This window comes from Zonotrichia albicollis, chromosome 6 (genome assembly GCF_047830755.1).
Source record: "Zonotrichia albicollis isolate bZonAlb1 chromosome 6, bZonAlb1.hap1, whole genome shotgun sequence".
Taxonomy (NCBI): Eukaryota; Metazoa; Chordata; class Aves; order Passeriformes; family Passerellidae; genus Zonotrichia; species Zonotrichia albicollis.
In genome coordinates, this window is record NC_133824.1 from 2,948,413 (window position 1) to 2,972,563 (window position 24,151).

The 24,151-nt window shown below is 42.7% G+C and overlaps 1 protein-coding gene across 7 annotated transcripts in view; it reads right to left on the reverse strand.

Annotated features, from left to right (window-relative positions):
- Positions 1–14,077: 14,077 nt before the first annotated feature.
- Positions 14,078–24,151, reverse strand: part of KIF26A (kinesin family member 26A) — a 97,688-nt gene continuing 87,614 nt past the window's right edge. For 5 of the 7 annotated variants that reach the window (XM_074542278.1, XM_074542281.1, XM_074542280.1 and 2 more), the window contains 5 exons: positions 20,311–23,695; positions 16,713–16,903; positions 16,240–16,260; positions 15,690–15,840; positions 14,078–15,180 (listed from right to left, as the gene is read on the reverse strand). In XM_074542278.1, the coding sequence (XP_074398379.1) occupies positions 15,005–15,180; positions 15,690–15,840; positions 16,240–16,260; positions 16,713–16,903; positions 20,311–23,695 (3,924 nt within the window). In that variant the 3' untranslated portion in view covers positions 14,078–15,004. The remainder of the gene's footprint in view (positions 15,181–15,689; positions 15,841–16,239; positions 16,261–16,712; positions 16,904–20,310; positions 23,696–24,151) is intronic. The other 2 variants (XM_074542279.1, XM_074542282.1) reach the window with 1 other exon arrangement.

Consider the following 24,151-nt stretch of genomic DNA (forward strand, 5'->3'; position numbering starts at 1 on the left):
TGAAAGAAGCAACCTTGGCTTTAAGCACACATGAACTACCCTAGCCTTTGTAGACTTGAACTACTAGAACAGAGAATGGATTTAACCAGCAAGGAAAATTGCAAGATGTGGACAAAAGTGAATGGATTATGCAGCCTCTTTTAAACCTCTATGCAGGTGTGCAGGTTTTGTTTGCAACGCCCTAACTAAATGCCAGGGTTTGAATTTGTGATTCATGAGCAAAATTATATGCAAGAAGAACCTCATGAACTCTTGCAGACAGTACCATGTTTATGAAGCAATGCTCAGATTAGAGCTTCCTCAAAAAAGGAATTTAGTAGAGCAGGGTTTGAAATGCTACTTTCAAATCTCTTTGGTTTTATTCAGGTAGGCCTGAGCTTGAAGTGTGGAGCAGGGAGTAAAAGACCCTTAAATTAATCACATCTCTTCACAACACAGGATACAGAGTAAATATATCATTTTTCCTGTAAAGTTATATCACTTCAGGTGTGTGCAGATGAATGAGACTGAGTAAACCATGCAAGCCTACTTATTTTACAAAAATCACAACTTAACTTCATTTTAAATTGAAGATCACTTATTCTAGAGACACATAGCAACCTTAAATCACTTTAAGGAAGACAGTAAAAATGCCTGGAGGAGAAGAATTATAAGTATAAAGCTCCTTCTATTCTCAAAACACCAGCATTACTCCAATCTTGGCAGCTCTGGGTCAGAGTTCAGAACTGGGCCTTGAAAGATTATTAAACAAGTATTAAAGTAGAAGAGGACTGTATTGCATGTTCTTGCTAAGAAGTCTCATAGCTTTTGTCTCTCAAATGCTGTTTCTTTGCAGGAAGTGGCTGCACACCAGAAGATAGGAAAATTGTAAGTTTAGGCAGAGCTGACTTTCAAACCATGTCATCATTTATTCAGAGTGAAAACACCTCCTTACCTCCTGCTGTTGCAGACTGCTGAGATGAGTAGAGTACAATGATCTCCTCTTCAGAAAGGATGGTAACATCAGACTGAGGGTGGGAAGAGTCTGCTCACAGGTTAAACAATCCAGTTCCTAGCCACACTCCTGTGAAAAAGTTTTTTAAATTGTACCATGGCAGAGACAGAAAGCAAATAGCAAGACAGACAGTGCTCCCATTAGTTGCTATCCATTCAACCCCACTACTTGACAGTAACAGTTTTGGCACAGTCCTGCCTAGTTCACCTTTCTCACTTTATCTCTCCAAATTCTCCTGTTTCCTTCACTTTCACAAGTTTCCTTATTCTACCACTGCATATGCAAAAGAAAGAAAAACTCACTGGCTGCCCAGGCCCTGTGTTTTTGAGAAGAGCCTCTCAGCTTATAAGGAGCCCCCTGGCTTAAACATCTCCTGGAATCACAGAATATGCTGAGTGGGAAGGGACCCATCAGCATCATTGGTTCCAACTCCAGCCCAGTGCCCAAGCAGCCTCTGGTAACAACACTAGAGATGTTTCATTTAACAGATTTATCTAGATCTAAAAATCATTTAGATTGGAAAATACCTCTAAGATCATTCAGCCCAGCCATTACCCAGCATTGCCAAGCCATGTCCTTAAGCACAACATCCACACATCTAAATACCTCCAGGGGTGGTTACTCCACCATTTCCCTCAGCAGCTACTTCCAATGCCTGACAACCCTTTCCATGAAGAAATATTTCCTAATATCCACTCTAAACCTTCCCTGGCATAACTTGTGGCAGTTTCCTTTCATCCTGTTGCTTGTTGGCTGGGAGAAGAGGCCACCTTGCTACACCCTCCTTTCAGGCAGTTGTAGAGGGTGATAAGGTCCTCCCTGAGCCTCCTTTTCTCCAGGATAAACACCCCCAGCTCCTTTAGCTGCTCCTCACTACAATGGTACTCCAGACCTTTCTCCAGCTCCACTGCCCTTCTCTGGACTTGTTCCAGCACCTCAATGACTTCATTGAAATAAAGGGCCCAGAAATGGACACAGAACTTGGGGTGTGGCCTCACCAGTGCTGAGTACAGGGGGACAATCAATTACCGGCTCCTGAGGCCACAATCTACCCAATACAGACCAGGATGCCACCGGCCTTTTTGGCCATCTGCACACACTGCTGGCTCATGTCAACAGCAGCCCAGGTTCATTTTCCAGCCACTCTGTCCCCAGCCTGTAGCACTGCAGGGTTTGCTGTGACCCAAAGGCAGGGCCTGACACCTCACACATCCTGCCTTGGGCCCATCAACCCAGCCTGGCCATAACACTCTGCAGAGCCTCCCTACCCTCCAGCAGATCAACACTCCCGCCCAACTTGGTGTCACCAACAAACTGACTGAGGATGCCCTCAATCCCTCATCCTGAACATTGATAAGATGTTACAGAGAACTGGATCTCTACTTACTAATAGATGAGACACTTGAGAGCAAAAATTCCTTTCAGCATTACAATGTAATAGACTTCCAACACCACCAAAAGAATAGCAAACCACATGAAAGCACCATAACTATGACCAAAACTGTCCCAGGACTTAATTTTTCAAAGTGATGAAATTCATCTTGGGCTGTGCAACACCTGTGAGACCAAGGTATCCCTTCCTACCACTGCAGGGACAGCAGTGTGCTTCCTGGCTACATCAAAGAAGAGAAGTCAAAAAGAATTCTCAAGTGACAGCATTTAGTAAAAAAATATTTATGCTACAACTTCTGGGAGTTAAGAAACATTCCAGATACATCCTACAAATGTTAATAGGCTCGTCTTGTAAAAGCTAGGAGGGGAAAGGATGAGAACACTTATAACAAATGTTCATGACATATTAAGCCAAGATTATTATCTATGCTTAAATACCCTTTGGAGGATGTTGGTTTATTTACCTTATGAAAGGCTTCCATGGACTAGATCTTAGTTCAGATCAGCACCACACATGAGAACACTCTGCAAAACATTAACTAAGTGAAATAAAGCGAGCTGGAAGCTTTCATATGTTTCTGACTTGTGTAATGCCAGGTTTTTCTAAGTTAACTCTCACTGGCTTACTCTTGCCATTTCCCTTGATTATTTTCCACTACAGCCTTACAAACCAATAGGAATATTTCATTGCTGCGTTCAATACTATGGTTTCTTCTCTTTTTATGTTACCATCACAAGGACAGTGGGAGGAGAGTTATTCTCTCTATGTTTGAAAAGAAGTTCTGGTGCCATGGGCACTTGCTGAATTGAAATGCTTTTTGCACTTGGCACATTAGGCCATTCCCTAATACAGCAGGCAAACAATACTTAAGATAAAGACTTAGGTGTATGAATAACTTTCACTATGCATTATACTTCACTCAAGGGTTAATAATCTGCCCAGGGTTTAGATCTGTGTGAAATGTCAGGATTTATCTGAAGCTATAAGGGGGGGTCTGTCCTAGCTTTCAACACCAGCAAATAAAACACCTTATTTTAACAAGATCACAAAGCAGAGCAATGCAATGTTGTTACTACCACAATTTTCTGCCTGAATGTGTGTCTATATGTGTAATAAAATTAATCATTTTGTCCATATCAACTTTCTTCAGGAATGTGACAATATCCAATTGTAAAAATATCAGTGAATTCCTACCTGAGGCAAGTTGAGGAGAATTCAGATTTGTTAATGTTACAGTGATAAGCACCCTTTTCTCAGAAGTGCATTTTTGTCCTGTAAACAACATTTCTGTATTTGATTCAAGAACATCTGGGCAGGTCCAGGCAATATTAGACTGTAAGCTGTGGGATGTGCTGTATCTTCCAACAGCCAGAGTGAGGAACAAGGAGCCAAGACATACTTGCCTTACTAACTTGTGTGCCTTTGCTTTTCCTCAGTTTACCCTCAATAGCACTTTTCTAATCATAGCTTGCTTTAATATTTACAAAACATACTGAATGCATGTCAGAAGACTTGAGAAAAGGTTTAACTGAGAACTTCTCCTCAGACTAAATACTTCAGTTCAAATTAGCAATTTGCATTAGAATACTCCACACACACTTCAGGCTAAGTTGTATTTCAAACTAACACAACTTTTTCCACTATGACGAGAATAAGAGGACTCCAGTAGGAAGTACACACATCAGCACTTTCTTCTCCCATTAAGCACAGTGCAGGCTTTGAAATAGCAACAAATAACAGCAGGTGTATTTTGTAAACAAATTTCTATATCAACTTTCAAGACTATCCTGCAAAGTGATTAAAATATTCATCTTCATTATTGTAAAGAGTAACGTAAATAAACAATTTTTCCCTTTTTTTTTTTTTTTTGCAAAGATATTAGGTTGATCAATTAGGCCTATTGCAGAAAGGCTTGAATTAGTCTGATTAGTCTCAGCTACTTAAATTCAGAAGCAGATGCCTCACTTTGCAAGAGTGGTGATTAAAGGCTGCATTCACAAAAAAAAATTGGATTACGCACACTTAAGACAATACCTACCATTTTTCAGCTCTCCCCCTCACAGCAGATGGCCCATACAATTACTGACTTCAAAAAATTCTCACTAAAACTCCTCCAAGGCTCCCTTCACTTTTTGAGACAAAGGTATGTGCAAGTGAAGATTTTTTCCAAATGTTCTCCTCATATAAAGATTTATCACGCAGGTCAAGAAAACCATTCACACAGGGCTGTAAGTCAAAACACAGTGCCCACACGTTCCCAGAAGAGTCACCCATATGGCTCCTAGCAGCAAGGGAGAGGCAGAATAATAACATAAGAGCCTTGGCAGCAAATAAAATCCACATCTCACCCTCCTAGCACTCCAGCCAGCACAAGCAAGCGAGGAAGCCAGGACTGAGAGATACAAAATGGCTCATTATCTACCCCAGAAGGCACAGCGCTGCCAAGCCGCTCTTTATCAAGTCCTTAACAGGTGTAAAATTAGCACTTGTTATTAAAGACAATGGAGTTACATGTATTGCCAGCAGCTGAAGAAATGTGCTAGAATTGTTTTCACCTCCAGTTAATTCCGTACCATTCAATAACGTGCACGGAGCCCGTAAATTAGAGAAGTGCCTCCCGGAGCATGGCAGGGAGCTAAGACAGTCTGTGAGCATCCTTTCTAAAACACAGGTGATTTCCTGAAGGAAGGAATGAGGACCAAATCCTCTTTTCATCAATACTGATGTAATTTCAAACATTTACCAGAGTGTACTATCAGGTAAACCTGTGCCAGCATAATCTGTAACCAGAATCTGGAGCTGTCAGAAACCCTCATAAGCAAATGGCAGGACAGCGCTGTTTTCAGCTTTTCTAACCCCACAGAGCACAGAACGACTGGCTGCACTGATATTCTCTCTTCTCAGCTACTTACAATTCATTCCTGGGAATAAAGCAGAGAAAGGTGTTATTTACTGAGAATAACAAAACCCTATTCCAGATGTATCTCATTATAGGCAGATCTCATTATAGGCAGATGACCTCAGGTTTAGGACAAGATGTCACTGAATCGCTCAGGACTGTGTAGCTTCATTGTGTATTTTTCTGTTCTAATACCATGCTCAGCTCTGAAAGCAAATTATTTAGAAAAATACTGCACATAGGAATGCATCTAACTGCTGATCCCTATTATTTAACATCCCTGTACATCTCACCACCCTCCCCCTTTCTGCAGTAACTGGGAGAAGGGTTGGCCAACATCAAACAAATCTGATCAAGGACAGAAATCTCAGTGATAATTACATTCCCACAGGGTTTCATGAAAACTGGCAGTGAGATAGAGGAGGAAATTAACTCCTCCACCAAGGGGAGGCAAGTCAGGCATCCCGCTATCCCTGTGGCAGCAATTGGCCAGGCAGCCAGCACACAATTTGCTCTGCACTAGCCAAGGCACAAGTCTTTTGTCTGCTGGGACTGTCACTGGGAGCATGTCAGGAGATCAACTTTAGTGGGAGGGGGTTTTAAGTCCATAAGAAACCATGCTACTCATGCTACATCTGCTCCTCCTGCCAGGTACTGAGCACAGCCTGAAGTGCAAGCTATGGGGCAAAGCTCTCTTGCTTTAATATCAATACTGAGACTATTACTGGTGTGTGTGGGAATGATGCTGGTCTAGTACAGAACACGTTATCTTATATATCAAGAGTTCTATTATCATTATAGTCCAAAGATTCCATATTACCTGAGTTTTATACCCCCTCAATGGTTCTCATAGGCAACTCCTCTAAGCACTGACTCTTCCTGGTCCTTGCAGTAACCATCTAATGACAGTTCCCACCAATCCACTCTTTTATACCACTGTTCTTATTTGCTACAGGTGTAGCCTGTTAACATCAGGCCTGCTCCTAATCTTTAATAATTGGTTGAGCTGCAACTTTTTAGGGGATAAGATTACATTCTATGCCACCTTCATTTACCCATTCTGTGTCCCTCTACAGGAACAGTCAACTCAGAGAGAGTTATAAATAGGCACAGGCTGTCTTCTCCTCTAGTCTTCTGCAGTTTTTCTTTTGCCATTTCATGATGCAGTTAGAACATGTCTGAAACACCCAACATAAAAAGCAAACTGTATTTCTATTCAAAAGCTGCTGGACAAGTTCAGGTTTGGACAAAATGGGTGCCTGTTTGCTAAGGTATGAAACATCTTACCACCGTCCTTGGGTCATCATGCATCTTAGAGGAGGCAAAAATCAACATAAAGCAAATAAAATGAGCAGTTTCTTTTCATACAGAGCAAATCTCCAGTTCTTGTTGGATTGATAGGTGTGGTGAGTCACCAGCACATTGCCAGGGCTGTCAAGTTGTCACTTTAGCTGGCTGCAGTACAAAGCTGAGTCCTTCCACATGGTCACCACTCCCTCTCTGTCTGCAAATAAAGACTACAGCCTTTTCACTCCCTTTTCCAAGTGCACAGGGAAATCTGTTATTTCTTCATCAGTCTCGCATCCCCCAGGCAATGGGAGTACTCATCATCTGATGGGTGTAAATGCTAACAAATCTCCCATCTTGACATTAAATGGTTCAAAAATGGCAAATGCAGTGTAGTAATGACAAAAACTGGCACGTTTCAGGTGGCCTGCAGGGTTCTGCCATGCTGGCACTGACATCTGTGACATTGCTAAACTAGCCCTGGGACTTCCCAAAGACTGGGAGCTAGCAGGAGAGCTTGAGTTATGTTCTGGTGGCCACAGATATTTCTGCCAACCAGTGGAGCTGTTCAGTCATGCACTGACCCTCCCCAGCCTACGTGGGTGCACCTCAGAAAGGAAAAGGAGCAGCAGGTTCCTTGGAAGAGTTCGTGCCAGTGCGCTGCAGGCTGGCAAAACTCATCACTCATTCACTCTGATAAGATGATAGCACAGCAAAGGCAAGGCTGATGCAACACAGAGTGTAAACACAGAGCTTTGTTGAAGCATTGCCACATTTCAAACCTGCATGCAAACAGCAGAACCACTGCAGTGTGTTTATGGGGTAGGCTGCAGATAAATAACCCCCTGCAAAGCATCAGGGGCTCTGTGTAAGCAGCAACACAAGTGGCAGCCACTTGAAATGCATGCAAAAACTTGCACTGGTCCTCGAGTGCTGCCAGCAGCCTTGCACCTCAGCTACCATCAGCCGGAGAACTATTGACCAGCTGCATCCATGCTAAGAGCAGAGAAAAGCTTTTGCCAGGGACAGGGAGGCAGGGCCCTAGTGTTTTCAAGGGTCCCAGTTAGTTTGCACACAGGGCTCTCAGGCTGCTGTGCTCCTTTCCAGCCTGATTGTTAACACTGCTAATGAGGAGAGGACTGGGAGGACAAGGAGTGTAGAGCTGCATGCCTGGTGCACACAGAGCCGAGATTCCTGGCCATATTCCCAACACATACAGACCTACCTACTACATTAATGGAATTTATAACATCAGTGATTCAAACAGTACATGCACACTGTGGAGGGGTTAGTTTTATCAAAAAAAAAATTCAATCCTATATTTACAATTTATGCACCTGAAAAGGGATCTTTAGTTGCTATGGTAAGCTAGTCAGTGTGTTGCCAGTGTGTTGGAAGACCTTCCTTACCTAGACCTGGAGAAATTTCCTAGTTCTCATTTTGAAGGAAAAATAAGTGAGACATGTCATTGAAGTTTAATGCTTTAATGCTGTTTCAAATCTTGGTTGGTGTTGGGTCACCTGTCTTTCAAGGATAACCCCATGAAGAAACTTCACTACCATTGCACAACAGCTAATAGTAAACTGCATTTACAACAGGATTATTAGTAAAGAAGAGCAGAGAAAAGGAAGAGAGATTTTAGATTCTAAAGAGCAGATCAGAGACCAAGTGAGGCATCCAAAGTGGAAACCAAGAACTGACACTTGAACACTTAAAAACTGGGAAAAGGAGAAAACAGGGAAACATTGTGTTTGCAAAAGTGTTTTAGAAAAAATTTCTACATCAAAGCTATATATGGGGGGGTTTGCAAATTATTTGATTGGTATGGGTTGAACAGAAATGTGACCAAGGATATAAACAGGGGACTCCACTCCCCTCCTTTGTGCTTGCCCAGAATGAACAGCTTTGCAAAGAAGGGCACAATCCATGTACTGGCATTTTCTTCCATTATGGATGTATTTGTATACATCATTACATTTTCCTCCTTCTGTTTCTCTCCCCAAAAGCCAAATCAAAGCTCTCCCTCATTTCCTGTTGCATAAGTAAGTAACATTATCCTCACTTTGAAAAGTGAGCAGTTTGAAAATGGCAGCCATTGGAGCCTGTCTGTAGGGTTTCAGCTGCCACAGCTGAATGTTTTTCTCTGTATTCAGCAAAGGACATTGGAAGAGACATATTTTTAAGAACTTTTATGAGCTCAATTTGAAGGCAAACACAGTAGTCCACTTTGTCCTTCCCTCTCGTTCCCTGTCTATTTAGGCTAAAAAATTGTGTTTGTACAGCATTTAGCCCCATGAGACTGAAGCCTTTAGGTACAAATGCAACTCATTTAAATGGTAATATACAACAAAATGAGTGGCACTCTTCAAAACAAGCAGCATTTTTAAGTGTATCTCTGCCAGGTGCTGACAAATGGAGGGTCATGCTTGCAGGCAAAGGGACTTTTTCCAGTCAAAGGCCAAACTCTAAAATGTCTGCTTATTTCTCTACTGCCTATGCCCTGAAGCACTGTGCCTGCCTCCCAGAGAGCAGCACACCAGGACTCCAAAGGTATTTCCTATACAAGGTCAGATCAATTAAAATGTGCTTTAAATAGAGTCACGAGAGCCGTGTGCAGGAACTCCAAGCCTGATTAGATCCCTGACACACTGAAGGGCAGAGCCTGAGACAATCTGCTGACCTCAGGTAGGAAAGCCAGATAACAAGGAGGCAGGATCTGCTCTTTGCCTACCCTGGGAATAAAGGCTTTGCTCCTTCTGGTCATCTAATATTGCTTTAACACCAGAGATGCCAGGACTTAAATAGTGACCTGGTTCTTTTCCTACTCAGTCAACAGCAGAACTCCAAAACCTAGTCTTTCTAAACTCAGGGCTGTCTTTTAGCTGTCCCAGCAAGCCCAAGCAAGAAAGGAGTTGCTGCCATCATTTTCCAGACCTAATAGGAAGCTCCCAAAGAAATGTTTACATTAAAGAAATAAATGAGGCAAAACCTTGGCAGAGTGAATTTGCAACGGTTCATGCCTGAGCTGGGCTGTCCACTTGGAAGACAAAGCAAACAAACAAAACCTGTCTGAGAGAGACCTCCTTAGAATTAAGATTTGAAAGGTCCTGGTCTCAAGAGAGAATATTACTATAAAAGTGCAGCAAGTGAATTATGCCTCTGCATAAGTGTTGATGCAGTGGAGAGATGGCAGAAATGTTATTTGTGTCTGCTGTAAGAGCATCCCTTTACTCTCCACGCCCCCAGTGAGATGCAGTGTAGGGTTACCTGCCCTATTGTCTCATATGGGGATCTCAGGAAAATACCAAAACTAGGAATGACCTGTCTCAATCTAAATTCAGAAGCAAAAGGCATATAAACAAGGTTAAAGACAGGCTGCTGAGGGAGTGCATCACCTGGAGTCCCTGTGTGGGTTGCTCTGAAATATTCCCCTCCTCTTGGCTCCATGCTGCAGCTGTCCCACCCACCCTCTGTGTGTGGGGAGCTCTTGGGAAGGGAAACAAGGAGTGAAGCCATTGGCTTCCCTGCAAGCGACTCTAAGGTCACAGTCATGCCAAACACACCCTGTCATCCAGCAGCTCCCCTCAGGTGTGATCATAAATCTCTGAGCATTTTCACTGTCAAGGGTTATGTCTTATTCTGTGTATTCCACAAGCATATTTCTGCAGGTCAAATTCTGAGTGAAGCCATGAGATGCTGCATACAGGAGCAGCCTGGAAGGCAGTTTCTGCTTTCTAATTTGCACTTGTGATATCATTGTACATCAATATCCTTCCTTTCTCCTAAATACTACTGATAAATAAAATGTTTTTAGCAGGATTTTCATCTGGTGAAAGTCAGGGTAGCTCTGCTGAACCACTGCTAAAGGAATTTACACCATCTGAAGCCCTGGAGCAAAAAAAAATATCCAAGTCAATGGGATATAAGCCAAAATTGGAGTGTTTTGCTGGATACAGACCAGATTTACTTGCTTGCTTAAACAGGTGCCTAAGTGCTGTAGAGAACTGGGTCCCAAATATAAAAGCATTTTTTATTTATGTCCACTTCTGCCAGCTTGGACATCTGATACAGAGGTCATCTTATAGCTAGCATTTTTGTCTTAAACCCTGCCTATAGCCACACTATAGAACAGCTGCCTGTGGAGTTATGTTCCACACATAACTTTAAAAATAAAATGCAAGTGACTGGAAAACGTGGGTTTATAACTAGAAAGAGAATACAAGAGTACCTTGAAATAGAAATAAATGTAACATTTTCTGCGTGCTGAGAAAAGAACTCACAATCTTTTATTTCTACTGCATTCTCTTTTAGTACTGATGTTTCAATTTTGCAGTCACAGTGTCCTAGAACTGCCTTAGCTGGAACTGGTTAGACCAGGAGCACTGCATGGGAAAAGGGTTTACACATAAGTTAAACAAGTTTTTGTCTACAGAACATCTTATTTCTCTATAAGGAATCTGTTTGTACTAACTGCAATTCCAAACACTTAAAACAATGTCCCCAGCTGAAATCCCATCTCCCAGGAGTAGCTTTATGCATTGAACCATGGTCATTGAATGGGAAAAGGCAAAAGTAAGCTTGGAGGCCATGTCCAGAACAAGTTCCTCCTCACTTTCTCCAGTCCCTGGTCACCAGATGAGAGTTTTGCCTTCTCACTTGATTTCTGTCCCAGTCCATACCTCATCTCCTCCTGTAACAGGCCTGGCCATGTGGGAACCTCTCCTCTCCTTGTCCCTCACACACAGGCAAGCTCACCTCTGGCCTCCTTGTGAAACCTAGTGAGATGTGAAGTTTGAGGAAAAGGGAATTTGTGTCCCTGAAATTTAATCTTTAAGCTTTGAATCACCATTGCACTGGTTCCAAAAAACCCAGCAGCTGTTAATACTTTTTTTTTTTTTCTGTTGCTGAGAAATAGGTGTGATGTGAGCTGCTTGATAAACTGGGCTATCAAGGGACCTAGAAAGTGTTGCCCCAGCAAAGAGAAGGTGAGGGATTTCATGGCAAGAACTGCAGGCAAAGGAGAAAGAATTCCAGTGTGAACTATCCCTGCCAAAAGTTATTCAGGCTGCTCTCCAAAGCCAGTGGGTTTATAAAGTTTTTTTTGATACCATAACAAGCTAAACACAATCAGGTGTTTGAGTGTGCAATTTAATGGCTATTTTAAACCATCCATCAGATTTAAATAGACAAGGACTGAAATAACGCATCCAGTTTAATTTTGAAATTATTATGTGTAATCTGATATAATTAAGTCTTTGTAAAATAGACTCAAATAATACACTAAGTATATGTAAATTTTGGCTGCAACAAACTGAACTGCAACAGCTGAAATAGTAAGCTAAAATATTATCTCAGATCTTGAAATATGAAAGAAAATTTACTACCCTCAACCACCAATAAAGAATTGTATTTGCACAGGGAAAACTCTGTATTTCATCCATCAGTGCCTCACCTTATTTTGCATCTCAGGCTTGCTTTGTGCCACCAAGCCAGAGGCTAAATGCATTCAATTTGCATATTATTGCCATGTTGACGTGGAACTCAGTAGCCCTGAAAGGTCTCATTTGTTTCTTTGTGGCAAACATAACCATAGTTAGAAAAGAAGGAGAAAATAGCAAAGGATGCAAGTCTGATCAGCAAGCACTATACAAGGGAATATTTAAACAAATTTTCAGGTTTATCAAAACTAGGATGGATGATTAGCAGCTTGACTTTTATTTCAGAGGATGGTAATATTTTCGGGTAGGGGAGAAGCAATGAAGACACCCAAGGAGAGGATGAGGTGGCTGGGAAATAAATAGAAGAAACAAAACCCCTTGGGTCCATTCAAGATGCGGTTAGAGGCAGCCTTGAAGAGTGTGTGCCCAGCCTTGCTGTGCCCAGGGCTCAGAGGTCCCACAGGTCACCTCATCCTGCCACAGCCCCACTGAGATGTGCATCTCCAGAGGACGGTGCAATGGCACCAGTGCAGAACCAAATGCCGTGTGCAGAGCTCCTCATCAATACATTCTCTTTTTGCCATCATGTTTGTGGCAAGGTTTTCTCTTTTGCTGATAAATATTTGCTCCTCAGCATGCTGTTCTTTTTTTTTTTTTTTTAATTTTGGTTGTTTTTATTTATCTAATCCTTGCTCTGAAAAGCCCACAATGTATTGAATCACTACGTGGTTTTGATTCTATATTTGAAGAACTGTGAATTCCTGCCCACAGAAATTAAATTTAGATGGAATTTACAAGTTAGTAAATATAGCTGGTATTCCAGGGTATCAGCAAAGGGATCCTCCAGAAATTCTAGATGCCATATTCCCTTGCATACAACCAGACACAGTGCCAAATATCAGTAAACAAACACGGTGCACTCTTTTCCAGGGATAAATCAGAGGGACTAAGAAGGGCACTCTTTTTAACCCATACAGTCAAAAAGCTATTTAAGCATCAAACTCCTGCTCTGACTCTCCCAGTTCTCCAGCAGCAGAATGAGGAGGAAGGAATTTACCCCATCTCAGAGGCCTCTTGTGAGGGTAAGCAAACAGGGCATGGATGCCACGCTGTTAGGGCTACCTAAGGAGAGAAAAAGAGGAGGGGAAAACTTCCCACAGATCCACCTTTTGGCCAAATGGCTGGAAAACAGAGATGGTGTCACCAGAGGCACAAGGTTTACATTAACCCTGCCTGGAGGCTCCAGGCAGCACCAGGAGCTGAGGACCAGGCACAGCTGCTGTCCAGCAAACGCAGAAGTGCCACAGAGAAATGAATGTAGCAGGTTGCCATGATGGACCTGTGGGGCCCAGGGCTGGATTCCACTTCCTAATATTCTTGTGGTTTCAGACCCATTTTTAATTGCTTTTTCTCATCAGGGAAAACAAGTGTGTGAGCTGCAGGTCTTTGTTCTGTAAACTATCAAGTGCTAAGAGAATATAAGTATTATCACTGCTATTTATTTCACCCTTTGGTGTTTTGTCTCTCTTTCCTGATTGGTTTATGATGACGAATGTCAGAGCTCTGTTCCCAGTTACACACCTTCTGGGCAAAGAGACAATGCAATGTGACATTTAACACAGTGTACCAGAGACCATCCTCCCTCTGCTGAATACTAAAATCACATACACAGCAAAAAGCACTTGTAACAATAGATGCATCTTTTATTCACAGATAAAAACTGAAGCAAGCTGTTATAATACATATTTATACAAAGGATTTGAAAAAACCATAAAAAGGAAGATGATTAGAAAATATGATTCATTATGAAATGTGGTATTACATACACTATTAATCCTTTTCAAAAGTATTTGTTTGGCAACAATTTATCAATAGTTTCCACACTTAAGTGGCCTCCTTCAAAAAAGCACAAATCTCATGCAGCATGTATAAACTTGATCCTGAGGGTTTGCCTTCCTTAGAAAAACTGTAAAAAGATATACTATTTGTCTTAAAAGTTCAAAATGCAAATGCTATATTTATAGTCAAAACTATATAAAAATATGGACCTAACTTAACATTTACAAAAACTTTTTGCTCCTTTTTTTTTTTTTTTTGCTTGTTTTATGGTTTTGGTAATAAACATAATTCTCAATTCCTGCAGTCAGAGAGGAAAAAAGAAAACCAAAACAAACCACAGTGCCCTTTGTAGACTTCCTCACATTAAGTTTACGACTCCAAAAAAGACCAGGTCTGTGAAAAGTGAGGTTAGTAACCAAGGAAGTAGGTAAGCAGTTAATATATATCTATATATGTATATATAAAATGGAAAACAAACATTTATTTTGATCTGGAAAAGTAATAATACAAAACCTGAAGGTAAAACAATCATTTCAAAATGCCATAATACTCCTTCTCAATAGATAAATGTTCATAAAAATATCTTGAACCCTAACCAAGAAAACAATTATAATACAATTTTAATTCTGCTACATAAAACAGCTTTTCTATGAAACAAGAAGGCAAGTTCAGGTATGAAAACATAATTTACTTATTGCTTTTGCTACAATGTCGTTTGTTTTTACATATAGTCATAAATACACTATACAGTATAAAATATTTCGTAGGAATACATTTTGTGGTCTGCTTAGGTTTGCTGGCTTTAATTGTAGCACCAAATACAAAAATGAAAATCAAATGAACTTTAAAGGCACTTCCATTTCATGTTTGTTTGTTCGTTAATTAAAATCAGGGTTTGTACTAAATTTCTTCACTTCCCTCTGGTAGAAGCAATACTTGTTCCTACTTTTACCTTTGTACAGCTCAGGTCACATTGAGGCACCAAATGATTTATGAACATTCCCCCCTCCTCAGCTGTTTCTTTCTCTTACAACATTCATTGTTGCTTTTCAGTCTTCACCTTTCCTCCTTCACTTCCCAGCTACTTTATCCTTTTACTTCTTCATGTCAGACGTCCCAGGCTCACTTCCCTCAGTCCCTTGAGAAACCTCTCCTCAAACCTCCACCTCCCGCACCGCATTCTGCGCATCGCTTATCCCGATGTCGAAACACGTCACTATCATGATGTGTGACTTGCACAGGTTAACGCACTGCTCCAGCTCCTCTGTCACTTGTTCCAGTGCCTCCAGGTACTCCTGCGACTCCTTATCAAGATCAGGATCCACTTCAACTGTCAGACAAAAAAAGTACTGAGTAAGAGAAACAGCTTATCACGAAACGTTATTCTATCACAAAGCAGCCAACGTGGAAGAGTAAAATTTAGTTTCTCTTGAACTAAGACTTTTTTCCCCCACTTTGTTCAGCAGATACAAAGCTCTATCTTGAGGCTTCAGTTATGCACAACACTCAGTCTGGGAACAAATCTCATGCCTCAGTTTCCCAGATATAACATGGATATATGGAAAGATTTTTTCCTTCTTTGGAAAGAAGAACAATAAAAGAATAATAAAAATAACATTTAATATTAATGGCACCATTTAAATGTTTTCTTCTGGTTTGTTTAGATGGGGTTTTTTTGTTCAAATAGCATATTAGAGAAACACAGATTGAGTCACAGAGTATTTTAGGACTCAATTCAGCAAAATATCTTAGCAAGTGATTAAGTTCTTCAGTGGGACTGCTGACATGCTGCAATTCTGTTAGAGGTTGATCATACTCCTGTTTTTGCAAAATACTTACAGTCTTCTTTCCACTTATTTGGATCCATCATCAACCTGCACTTTGTCTCTTCCAACTCTTCCTTCAAAATTTCGTGCTTTGCCTTTATTTCTCTGATTCTCTGCTGGCGCCTCTCCAGTATCTTCAGCTTGGTATGGAAATACATCAGACCCTTTTAAGACACAGAAAGACCATTCCATGAATTTTCCTGTTGTGAGCCAGCCCATAACAGTCTGACAAAAATTGTTCCCAGCTCACTACTCAAGATTGAGCAGGTGGGTTGTTTTATTTGGTTGTGAGGTTGGTGGTGTTTTTATGGGTTTTTGGGGGGTCTTTTGATTTGAAGTTTACATTAATGGATTCTAATCTAGAGGAACTGCAAGCTACATCACTTGAGCATTTGTTGCACTTCTCTGAAATAGCAAACATCTCTTAATACATTCTGAAGTTACTACTGTTTGTAGATAATTCTTTTTCCAGTAGTGAAAATGATAAACACAGCCTAATGATAATGTGAGAGTTAAACTTAATACTAAAACATGAATTCTTATTTTCTAAAAAGTATTCCTACCTTCTCAACATCCTGGAAAGGCTTTACAAAAGAAAGGGGAAAGAGGCATCAGTAGAACATAGAATTCTGGTCTCTAAAATAGAATTAGCTGAAGTGTTTTCCAATTACAAGTAAGTCAAACTCAGTATATCCCTGATTTAATAGAATCCTATCATTTACAAAAAGAGTTAATGACCCTATGGTTGAGGGAGGCTGTAAGGTTCCACCAGCCAGGCTGGGATTATGAAGTCTTCTCATAATGTATTCACTGGGAACTTCCATTTACACCATCACTCATGTTAGACACAATTAATTTTAGACAGTAATAATTTTCATTTTCTGTGTTAAGGGCACCCCAACATATGAATTGTAAAATTAATAATTATAGTACTTTAATTGCACTCAATTTCCTGAACACCATTCTGGCATTCAAGCAAGGAGTTTGTCTGTATATTGTAATTTAAGTTGTCTACAGCTGTAAAATATGTGCTGACCTCAGTTTCCTCTTGTCTGTGTCGCTGTAATCGTTCCACATCATCAATCTCATAAACTTTAATTTCAAATGGCTCTTTCAAAGTGCCTGGCAAAGGTGGCAGATCAACCCATTGGCCAGTGACACTGGGTTTTCTTCCTAAGGATGCAGCATCTGGCAATGGTGCAGGAATCAGTCTGCGACGCTGGAGACCTAAAACACAAAAACAAACATTCCTCAGGCTCCAGGAGACTAACACACTGCAGAACATCCTGCAGTGGATTAAAGAAAGATCTAGGTTCTCAGTATACTTAGGAAGAAATGCTTTTCTTGATCTTTTCCTTTTAGTAAAATACCCTCAGGCTGCTAACTGAGTTACTGCCTTGACAAAGTAGGTTTCACTTGCTTCCCAGATGGGAGCAACAGCAGTTCCTCTCCCAAAGCAGATGTCTGAACATCAGTTCTTTATTCTCTCCTTGCAGAAATATTTCTCCTGGATTGATTTTTCTTTGGTGGACTACAATGGTATTCATTACCTTGCAAAGGCAGTGAGATAGTGAATAATCTAAAACTAATACTGATAATGACTTACTTATCTGGAAATCTTCTGCTCCGCCACTTAAAGCCAAGCAAGGCTACCTAAGATCCCTGTCACTGCCCTACATCTTTGCAAAGCTCGAACAGTTCCCTCCAGAACCAACTGCTATTTTAGGGTGCTAAATACCATCAGTTTTCAGTGATTCTGTGGGATTGAGAGGCATCCAGAAGGCATTAACCAAGCTGCAACTTGAGCTCCTCTAATGCTGAGACATCTCACACCTTTGCACCAGCACCCAGAAGCTCAGTGCATAACAAAACTCACCAATTCTGGGAGCCTTCAATAGAATGCTCTCAGGATTTTCCAAGAAAATCCTACTGCTCCATTATCCTTCTGCTAGGGTTCAAGTTTCATGAAGCAGAGACTGACATATCCTTCAGAAATGCTGATGCTTTTGATTGCAAGAGTTGGCACTCTAGTGCCCAGCATTTTTTGTGATTATTCTCTTACTGTTCTCTAAAAATCCGACCTTTACAGTACATGACTCAAGCATGAGTACATGCATAGAGCTGCTCAGGCAACATTAACAAGTCTGCAGCCTAATCCTTAAAAGGAGGGCTGAAGGCCACCAGAAACAAGCTGAAATGACACAAGGCAGCAGTAAATTTAAGCTGGCTTTAGGTGACTGGTGACAATAAATTAAGTAGTTAATTGCCTCCTCTTATTAAAAAATAACTCAGAGGTGAAGATTCTCATAAGGGAACACATCAAACAGACAAGGCAGCTCTGCTCAAAGGACAATGCTGCCAAAATAACTTCTGGGCTAAGACCTCTACAGGAGATGTAAGCACAAATCAAGGCTGTCAGATAAGCCCTGTCATGAACTCCAACACGAAATCAAATGAAGACAAAATCCCAGCAGGCACCCCCAAAGCAAAACACCTCCACTGATATCCCAAAAGTTACCTGCTTTACATATTCTTAAGAAAAACATCTCTCATTCTTAATTGTATCCTTGCTGATTTCTAAGTAACAAGAACAAAAGGGGAATGTTTTCAAAAGGGGAAGCCTTGATTCCACTTCTACAAAACTATTCTCACAACCCCAATCTGTTCAGCCTGAAACAGCACTGCAGTCCTGTTGGACAAAGCCACACACTGCAACCCTGACCCTGTAACTGCTGACAGGAGATCCCTCTGAGGAGGACACCAAACAGATGTGGTCAAACATGCAATAAGCAAGCAAACTTTATCTCCTTCCACTGTACAAGCCAGGGTCAACACAATTTCTCCATTACAGGATAAGGAGACAGGTTTACAGCGACATACATGGGAGTAGGATGTGTCCTTAAATCCAGAGACTCCAACACAGTCTGGTGTTACACAAGTCACTCCAAGAATATCTAATAATGAGCTAAGATTACAATTTTTTTAGAACAATAATAGGTCTGAACCAAACATTTCTCGTAAGAAATATCTGATGCACTTCCTGGCAAGCCGCATTTCATGCATAAAACACATTATTTTCTCAAAGTCTACAGCACTCCAAAAAAGTAATACATAATTTACTGATATAGAGCAATTACAACTGGAAAAAGAAATAGTTTGTCATTTTTAAAGACTTTATAAGTATTTCCTGGGGCAAAAACAAATACAAATCCATCAGTGGGTAATGCCTTCTCAATATGTGTGCAACTTACACAGCTGTTAATATTGATTTGTGGGAAAGGTTTAAGAGGCAGATATGCTATGGAAAGAGAAGAGCAGCAAATGTTACACTAAGTTTCCAAAATGATTTATCACTTGCTGAAGCAACTCAGCTTCCTTGACCAGAAATACCCTTGAGATCAACTTCATTCATTTGGTTTTACTGCAGAACTGAGCCTCGTGGGTATCTACAGGGATTGCAGTAATTGCCACGTACCAACCAGAAGTTCAGACCCAGCACATTGCTGATATTAGTTCCTACTGTATTTCCAGCAGTCAGTATGTCCAGGCTGCTGAAGGAGGCTGCTGGTCATGATGTACATGGCACTCGTTGCCATTGGTTCATTACAATACCCCAGGATCTCAACCTAGATCTGAGAAATGAACGCTGTAACACCAACCACATGAGCCAGATTTTGAAGCTGACTACAAATGCACTTGGACTGCAGCTACACTTACATGAGCACCAGCAGTGAGAGCAATAAGAAAAGGCACCAGAGGGAAGGAAAGGGGACCTGGCCCCCATATGCCCACCTTTACATGGTGTGGTCAGACACAGGGAGCCAGAGTTGCCTCTTCCAAGCAACTCAGTCAGTTTCCTACTGTGTATAGTATCCACACACACAGCCTAAAACTTCTTAATATAAATACTATTAGAGTGCAATACAATAGTGTTGGGCTTAGCTAGTAGCATTCACCTAAGAGTCACTGCATCTTACACACACACCCTACTGCTCTAAGCCTTACCTTTGGGTAATCTAATGCACATTTAGCAATCCTCATTAATTCACAAACACTTTTCTCCCCTCCCAGCCAATTCCTTTGTTTCTAAATTACAGTCCTAGCCTGTCTCCCTGGCATTCTCTCACAGACACCTAGCAGCTGAGCTCCTCCTCTCCTCACTGCCCTCCTCTCACCAGTTTTCCAGGATCACTCACTTGATCCTCACAAAAACTTATCAGCACTCAGCCAGCACCTCACTTTTCCCAGCCCACCCATAACACCCTTCTATTTGGGCCACCCTGGCCCTGCTGAGAGAGGGAGGAAGGAATGTCCCCCACCTGCCAGCAGCCACCTGCTGCCTCCTCCCTCACAGGGAGGCTGCCGGCACCCCGGGGCACCCACACCTCTCCTGCCCTCTGCACCACAGCACCTGTGTCACACCTGCAGCTTTGAAGTAAAATAAATGACAAGTAGCTGCTGTCACAGCAATACACATGCACACACAAGTGCATGCAGCCAGTCCACCTCCCTGCTTTGAGCTCCCTCCAAGCCTCCTCTCCTCTCTGTCAGAGATGCCACAAAACGCCTCCATACTCGGGATGCAATGCAACACCAACAAACACCTGGCACCAGTAAACGCCTCCATGTCTCACCTGTTGACCGTTTCTTGGGGGATTTAAGGCTCCTCATGCGGCCCGGGGAGGACATCCCGCTCTCGCTCATGGAGTCGTGCGCCGAGGAGGCGCTGCCGGTGGCCTCGCTGTCCCGGATCATGCTCTCATAGCCGCTGCTGCCCCCGCTGTGGTAGAAGAGAGCCGTCCTGCCCATGGCTGGTGGCAGCTCCCCGCTCAGCACGCTGCTGTTGTCGCTGCCGTGCCCGCTGCTGTAGCGCTGCGGCCGCCGCGGTGCCGTGATCTTGCTGTAGGGGGACGGCAGCACCGGCATCTGCGACTTCTCGTCGCTGAGGTTGATGCCGCTGTCATTGCCGCTGTCAGAGTCGGTGGAGCCTCGGAAGTGTCCCGCCTTGGCAGAGCCGCCCGACACCAGCTCGTTCACGCGGCTGTTGGCCGCCCTCATGGCCTGCTTGGTGCCCATGATGGTGCCGCGGCCGGGCTTGCCGCTGACGGGCTGCACGGAACGGGGGGCTGCCTTCCCACCAGGGGCCAGGCCAGAGCCCTTCCCTGCAGGCTGTGCCAGGGACTTCACAGAGGAGCTGAGAGACTTTGACCCACTGGCAGAAAGGCCCCGGGTTTTACTCCCGTTGGCTTGCACCTTCTGGTTAGCTGTGGGTTTGGCCTGGCTGTTTTTACCAGGTGCAGGGGCGGGGAAGGGCAGTGGTAAACCCATACTGGAAGCAACAGGAGGGACCCCCAGCCTGGGGACAGAGCGCCCTGCACGGCTGCTGCCAGTGCTCCCGCTGTCCCTCACCATGCTTGCTTTGGATCCAACTGATGTCAGGCTGTCACACCTCTCCAGAGACATGTGGCTCCCGTATCGGTGCACAGTTTCACTCTTTGACGCCTTCACCTTTAAGCTGGAGGTCATCTTGGGCAAAGAGTGGTCACCCTTCAAGTTCATTTTGCAGCTGGTGCTTTCACTAAAGTAAGAGCCAGCTTTCAACCGCAAATCTGCTTCGTCTTCAGCCTTTGGCGTGGCAGCTCTGGCAAAATCCAGGCCAGAGGCTTTCCCCCCACCGTTACCCAGACCAACAGGTTTCTGCTCCAGGCTCGATTTACGCACAGGAGGTGTTGGAGGTGTTGGCCCACCTGGTCTGGGCAACATGGTTGATTTCTGTGGTGCGTTCTTCTTTCCCAGGGATGATTTCAAGCTGCCAGTGGCCAGGGGAGCATCTGAATTCCCTCGGGTCACACACTCTGGCAAAGTACTGTTAGCGTGTGACACTGGCGTCACTCCCAATGTGGTGGCTCCTCTCTTCAGCTGTGGCATCTTCATCGCAATTTCTGACTTCTTGGCAGCTCCACTGGAGGATTTGCAGGCCATTTCACAACCATCCACAACCCTCTGTGAGCAGGCAAGCATAGTCTGTGACTTTGTTGGCCTGGATGCTGTGCCAAAACCCTGGGCAGCTTTTTCTGGCTGCTTCTCAGTACCAAACGTGTGAGGTTTTGGAGACAGCAGCGACTCTGCAGGTTTTGCTTCCAAGTGATAATCGGTGCGTAACAGCCAAGGATCTTCAAATATACCATGTGGATTCTGCAGCTCTTTATAGCTGAGGACAGTATTATTGTGGATTGGAGAAGAGGTAGTTTTTGTTTTCCTAGGAAGACTAGAATGTATTGTTTCTATTACAGGCGCATCACGAGAATTACTAAATTTGATTTTTACTGGCTGATCAGTGACACAAAAAGCACTTTTTATCTGAGATGCTTTGGTAGTTTCAGAGGTTTGAGGGCTTTTACTGATGCCTGAGGAAAGCTTGCTGGAACTCAAGCTCTCACTCTCCAGCTCAGAGAAGCAAAATCCGCTGTCATTCAGAGCACTTTTCAGGGGGACACATAAATGGGAGGAGTCCAAGTTGAAGGGTTCCTCGGACTTATTACAATTGTAAGATGACTGTGCGACAAAACTGTCACTAGACTGGGCTCCATCACTTTCAATTGTACAAATGCTGACTTCACTAAGCCACGAACTGATGGAGGAACGTCTGCTGCTGGTAAAGGGATCCTTAGCAAAGGGCACAACAATATCAATATTTACACCAGTAGAAGTCTCCTGTGAGGTATAAGCATCAAACTCATCATTTATGCTGCTGATAATACTGACCGGCCTCGAACCCGATGCAAGGGCCTGAAGGGAGCAGTCACTGTTAAAGCTAATGATACTGGAAGGTCTCCCATTATCCATAATTCCACTGATAGAGAGCTCTTCCACCACTGTGAAAACAAGCTCATCCTCTCCATTCAGCTCAACAGGCTGCTGCAAAGTCACTGTGGTGGTCAGTATATCCCGATCAAAACATTTCCCTCTGAATGCTGACCTGAAGCTGTGTACCTCTATCGCACCTGACTGACTCTGGGTGTTGCTACCAACAAGGAATGTGCTTCCTAAAGGGTTTTGCTCAGGTTTGTTTCCCATCTGTTTGCTCATTCCCACAGGAGGAGTCCGAACTGCATTGCTATTGTCTGGCTCCAAATTCTCAGCTTTGGAGCTTGGGGAGTGTTCTCTCTGCTGTGGAGGGGGAGGCGCTGGGCTTGGCAAGGGTCTCTTCACATACAAAGACTTTTCCTTAGTGACACACTCAGCTGTGCCCTTATTCTGCTCTGGATTCCTCAAAGGGCTACACCTTGAAGTCTGCAGGGAATCAGTGATTGTCTCTCTCTCCCCTTCTAGGATAGAGTCTATTATTTTGTTGTCAGCTCTGCTCTGCTGCTTGGAAAGCTCTGCTTTCAAGTGAGGTGTGCTATTTTCTTGACAGTTGCCATTGCCACCCCTTGGTGCAACAGCCTGGAAAGGAAGGTTATATCCTTTTTTGGGAGATGCAGTTTCTTGTGGAACTAGTTTCTTAAATCCTCCAGAAGGAGAGGATACTTTCTCCTTTATCAACTTAGACTGTGCATTTTCTGTACTTCCAGGAACAGGACTACAATTGGACCCAACAGAGATTTCTCCACAAGCAAATTTCATGGGTTCCTCACTTCCATCAATGCACTCTAACCTTTCCTGCAGTTCAGCAAAAGTGTTGCATTTGAAATGGTCCTTGTCAGAACTCCTACTAATAGCAGAATTGTCTTTGTTTCTCTTCTTATTTAGGGATGGGATAATGGGAACAAACTCTGGTGGACCTTCATTATCTGTCAATTCCCTGTCAGACAAAGCTGCACCGTTGGGACCAACATAGATGACAGTATCACAAGACTGTTCACTGCTGGAGGAATAGTCAGGATCACTGGATATGTTCAGGACAGGAAGGTCAGGGTCAAGGGCAACAGTTCGTGGGTGGAATGGTCGCAAATGGGGCGGTCTCCGGACATGTCCTTCTTCACACGAACTCTCTCCTCCAGACGAGCTGGATGCATACTGCAAATGACAAGGAACAGTAAATTTATTAGTAGCAATTTATAGATAAGCATATACATATACAGAAATTGATTAAAAGGTCAGATTGCAATACAATCTGTGCTTTGTGTATACTATCATAACTACATCTAGTGGGAAAATATTAGAGGGGAGGGAAAACTGAAATAACATGCTACATAGATTTTACTGTATTAGTAATAATATAACAATCACACCTTTTCAGATAATTTCCATTAAATATTATGCATTGTCTTTCTCCTCAATAGTTTTCTGTTCTTCCTCTATTGATTTTCAATTAATACTGATAGAAGCTTTTGAGATAGTTCCACATGTAAGCAAAGAAAGAATACGTGTTTGAAACAAAAAGAAGGGAATTTCAGGATTAAGGATGGGGGGCAGGATGATGGCTCAGTGCCAAGTCATTTGTCAGTTCCTCTCCTGAGATTTTATGCATTT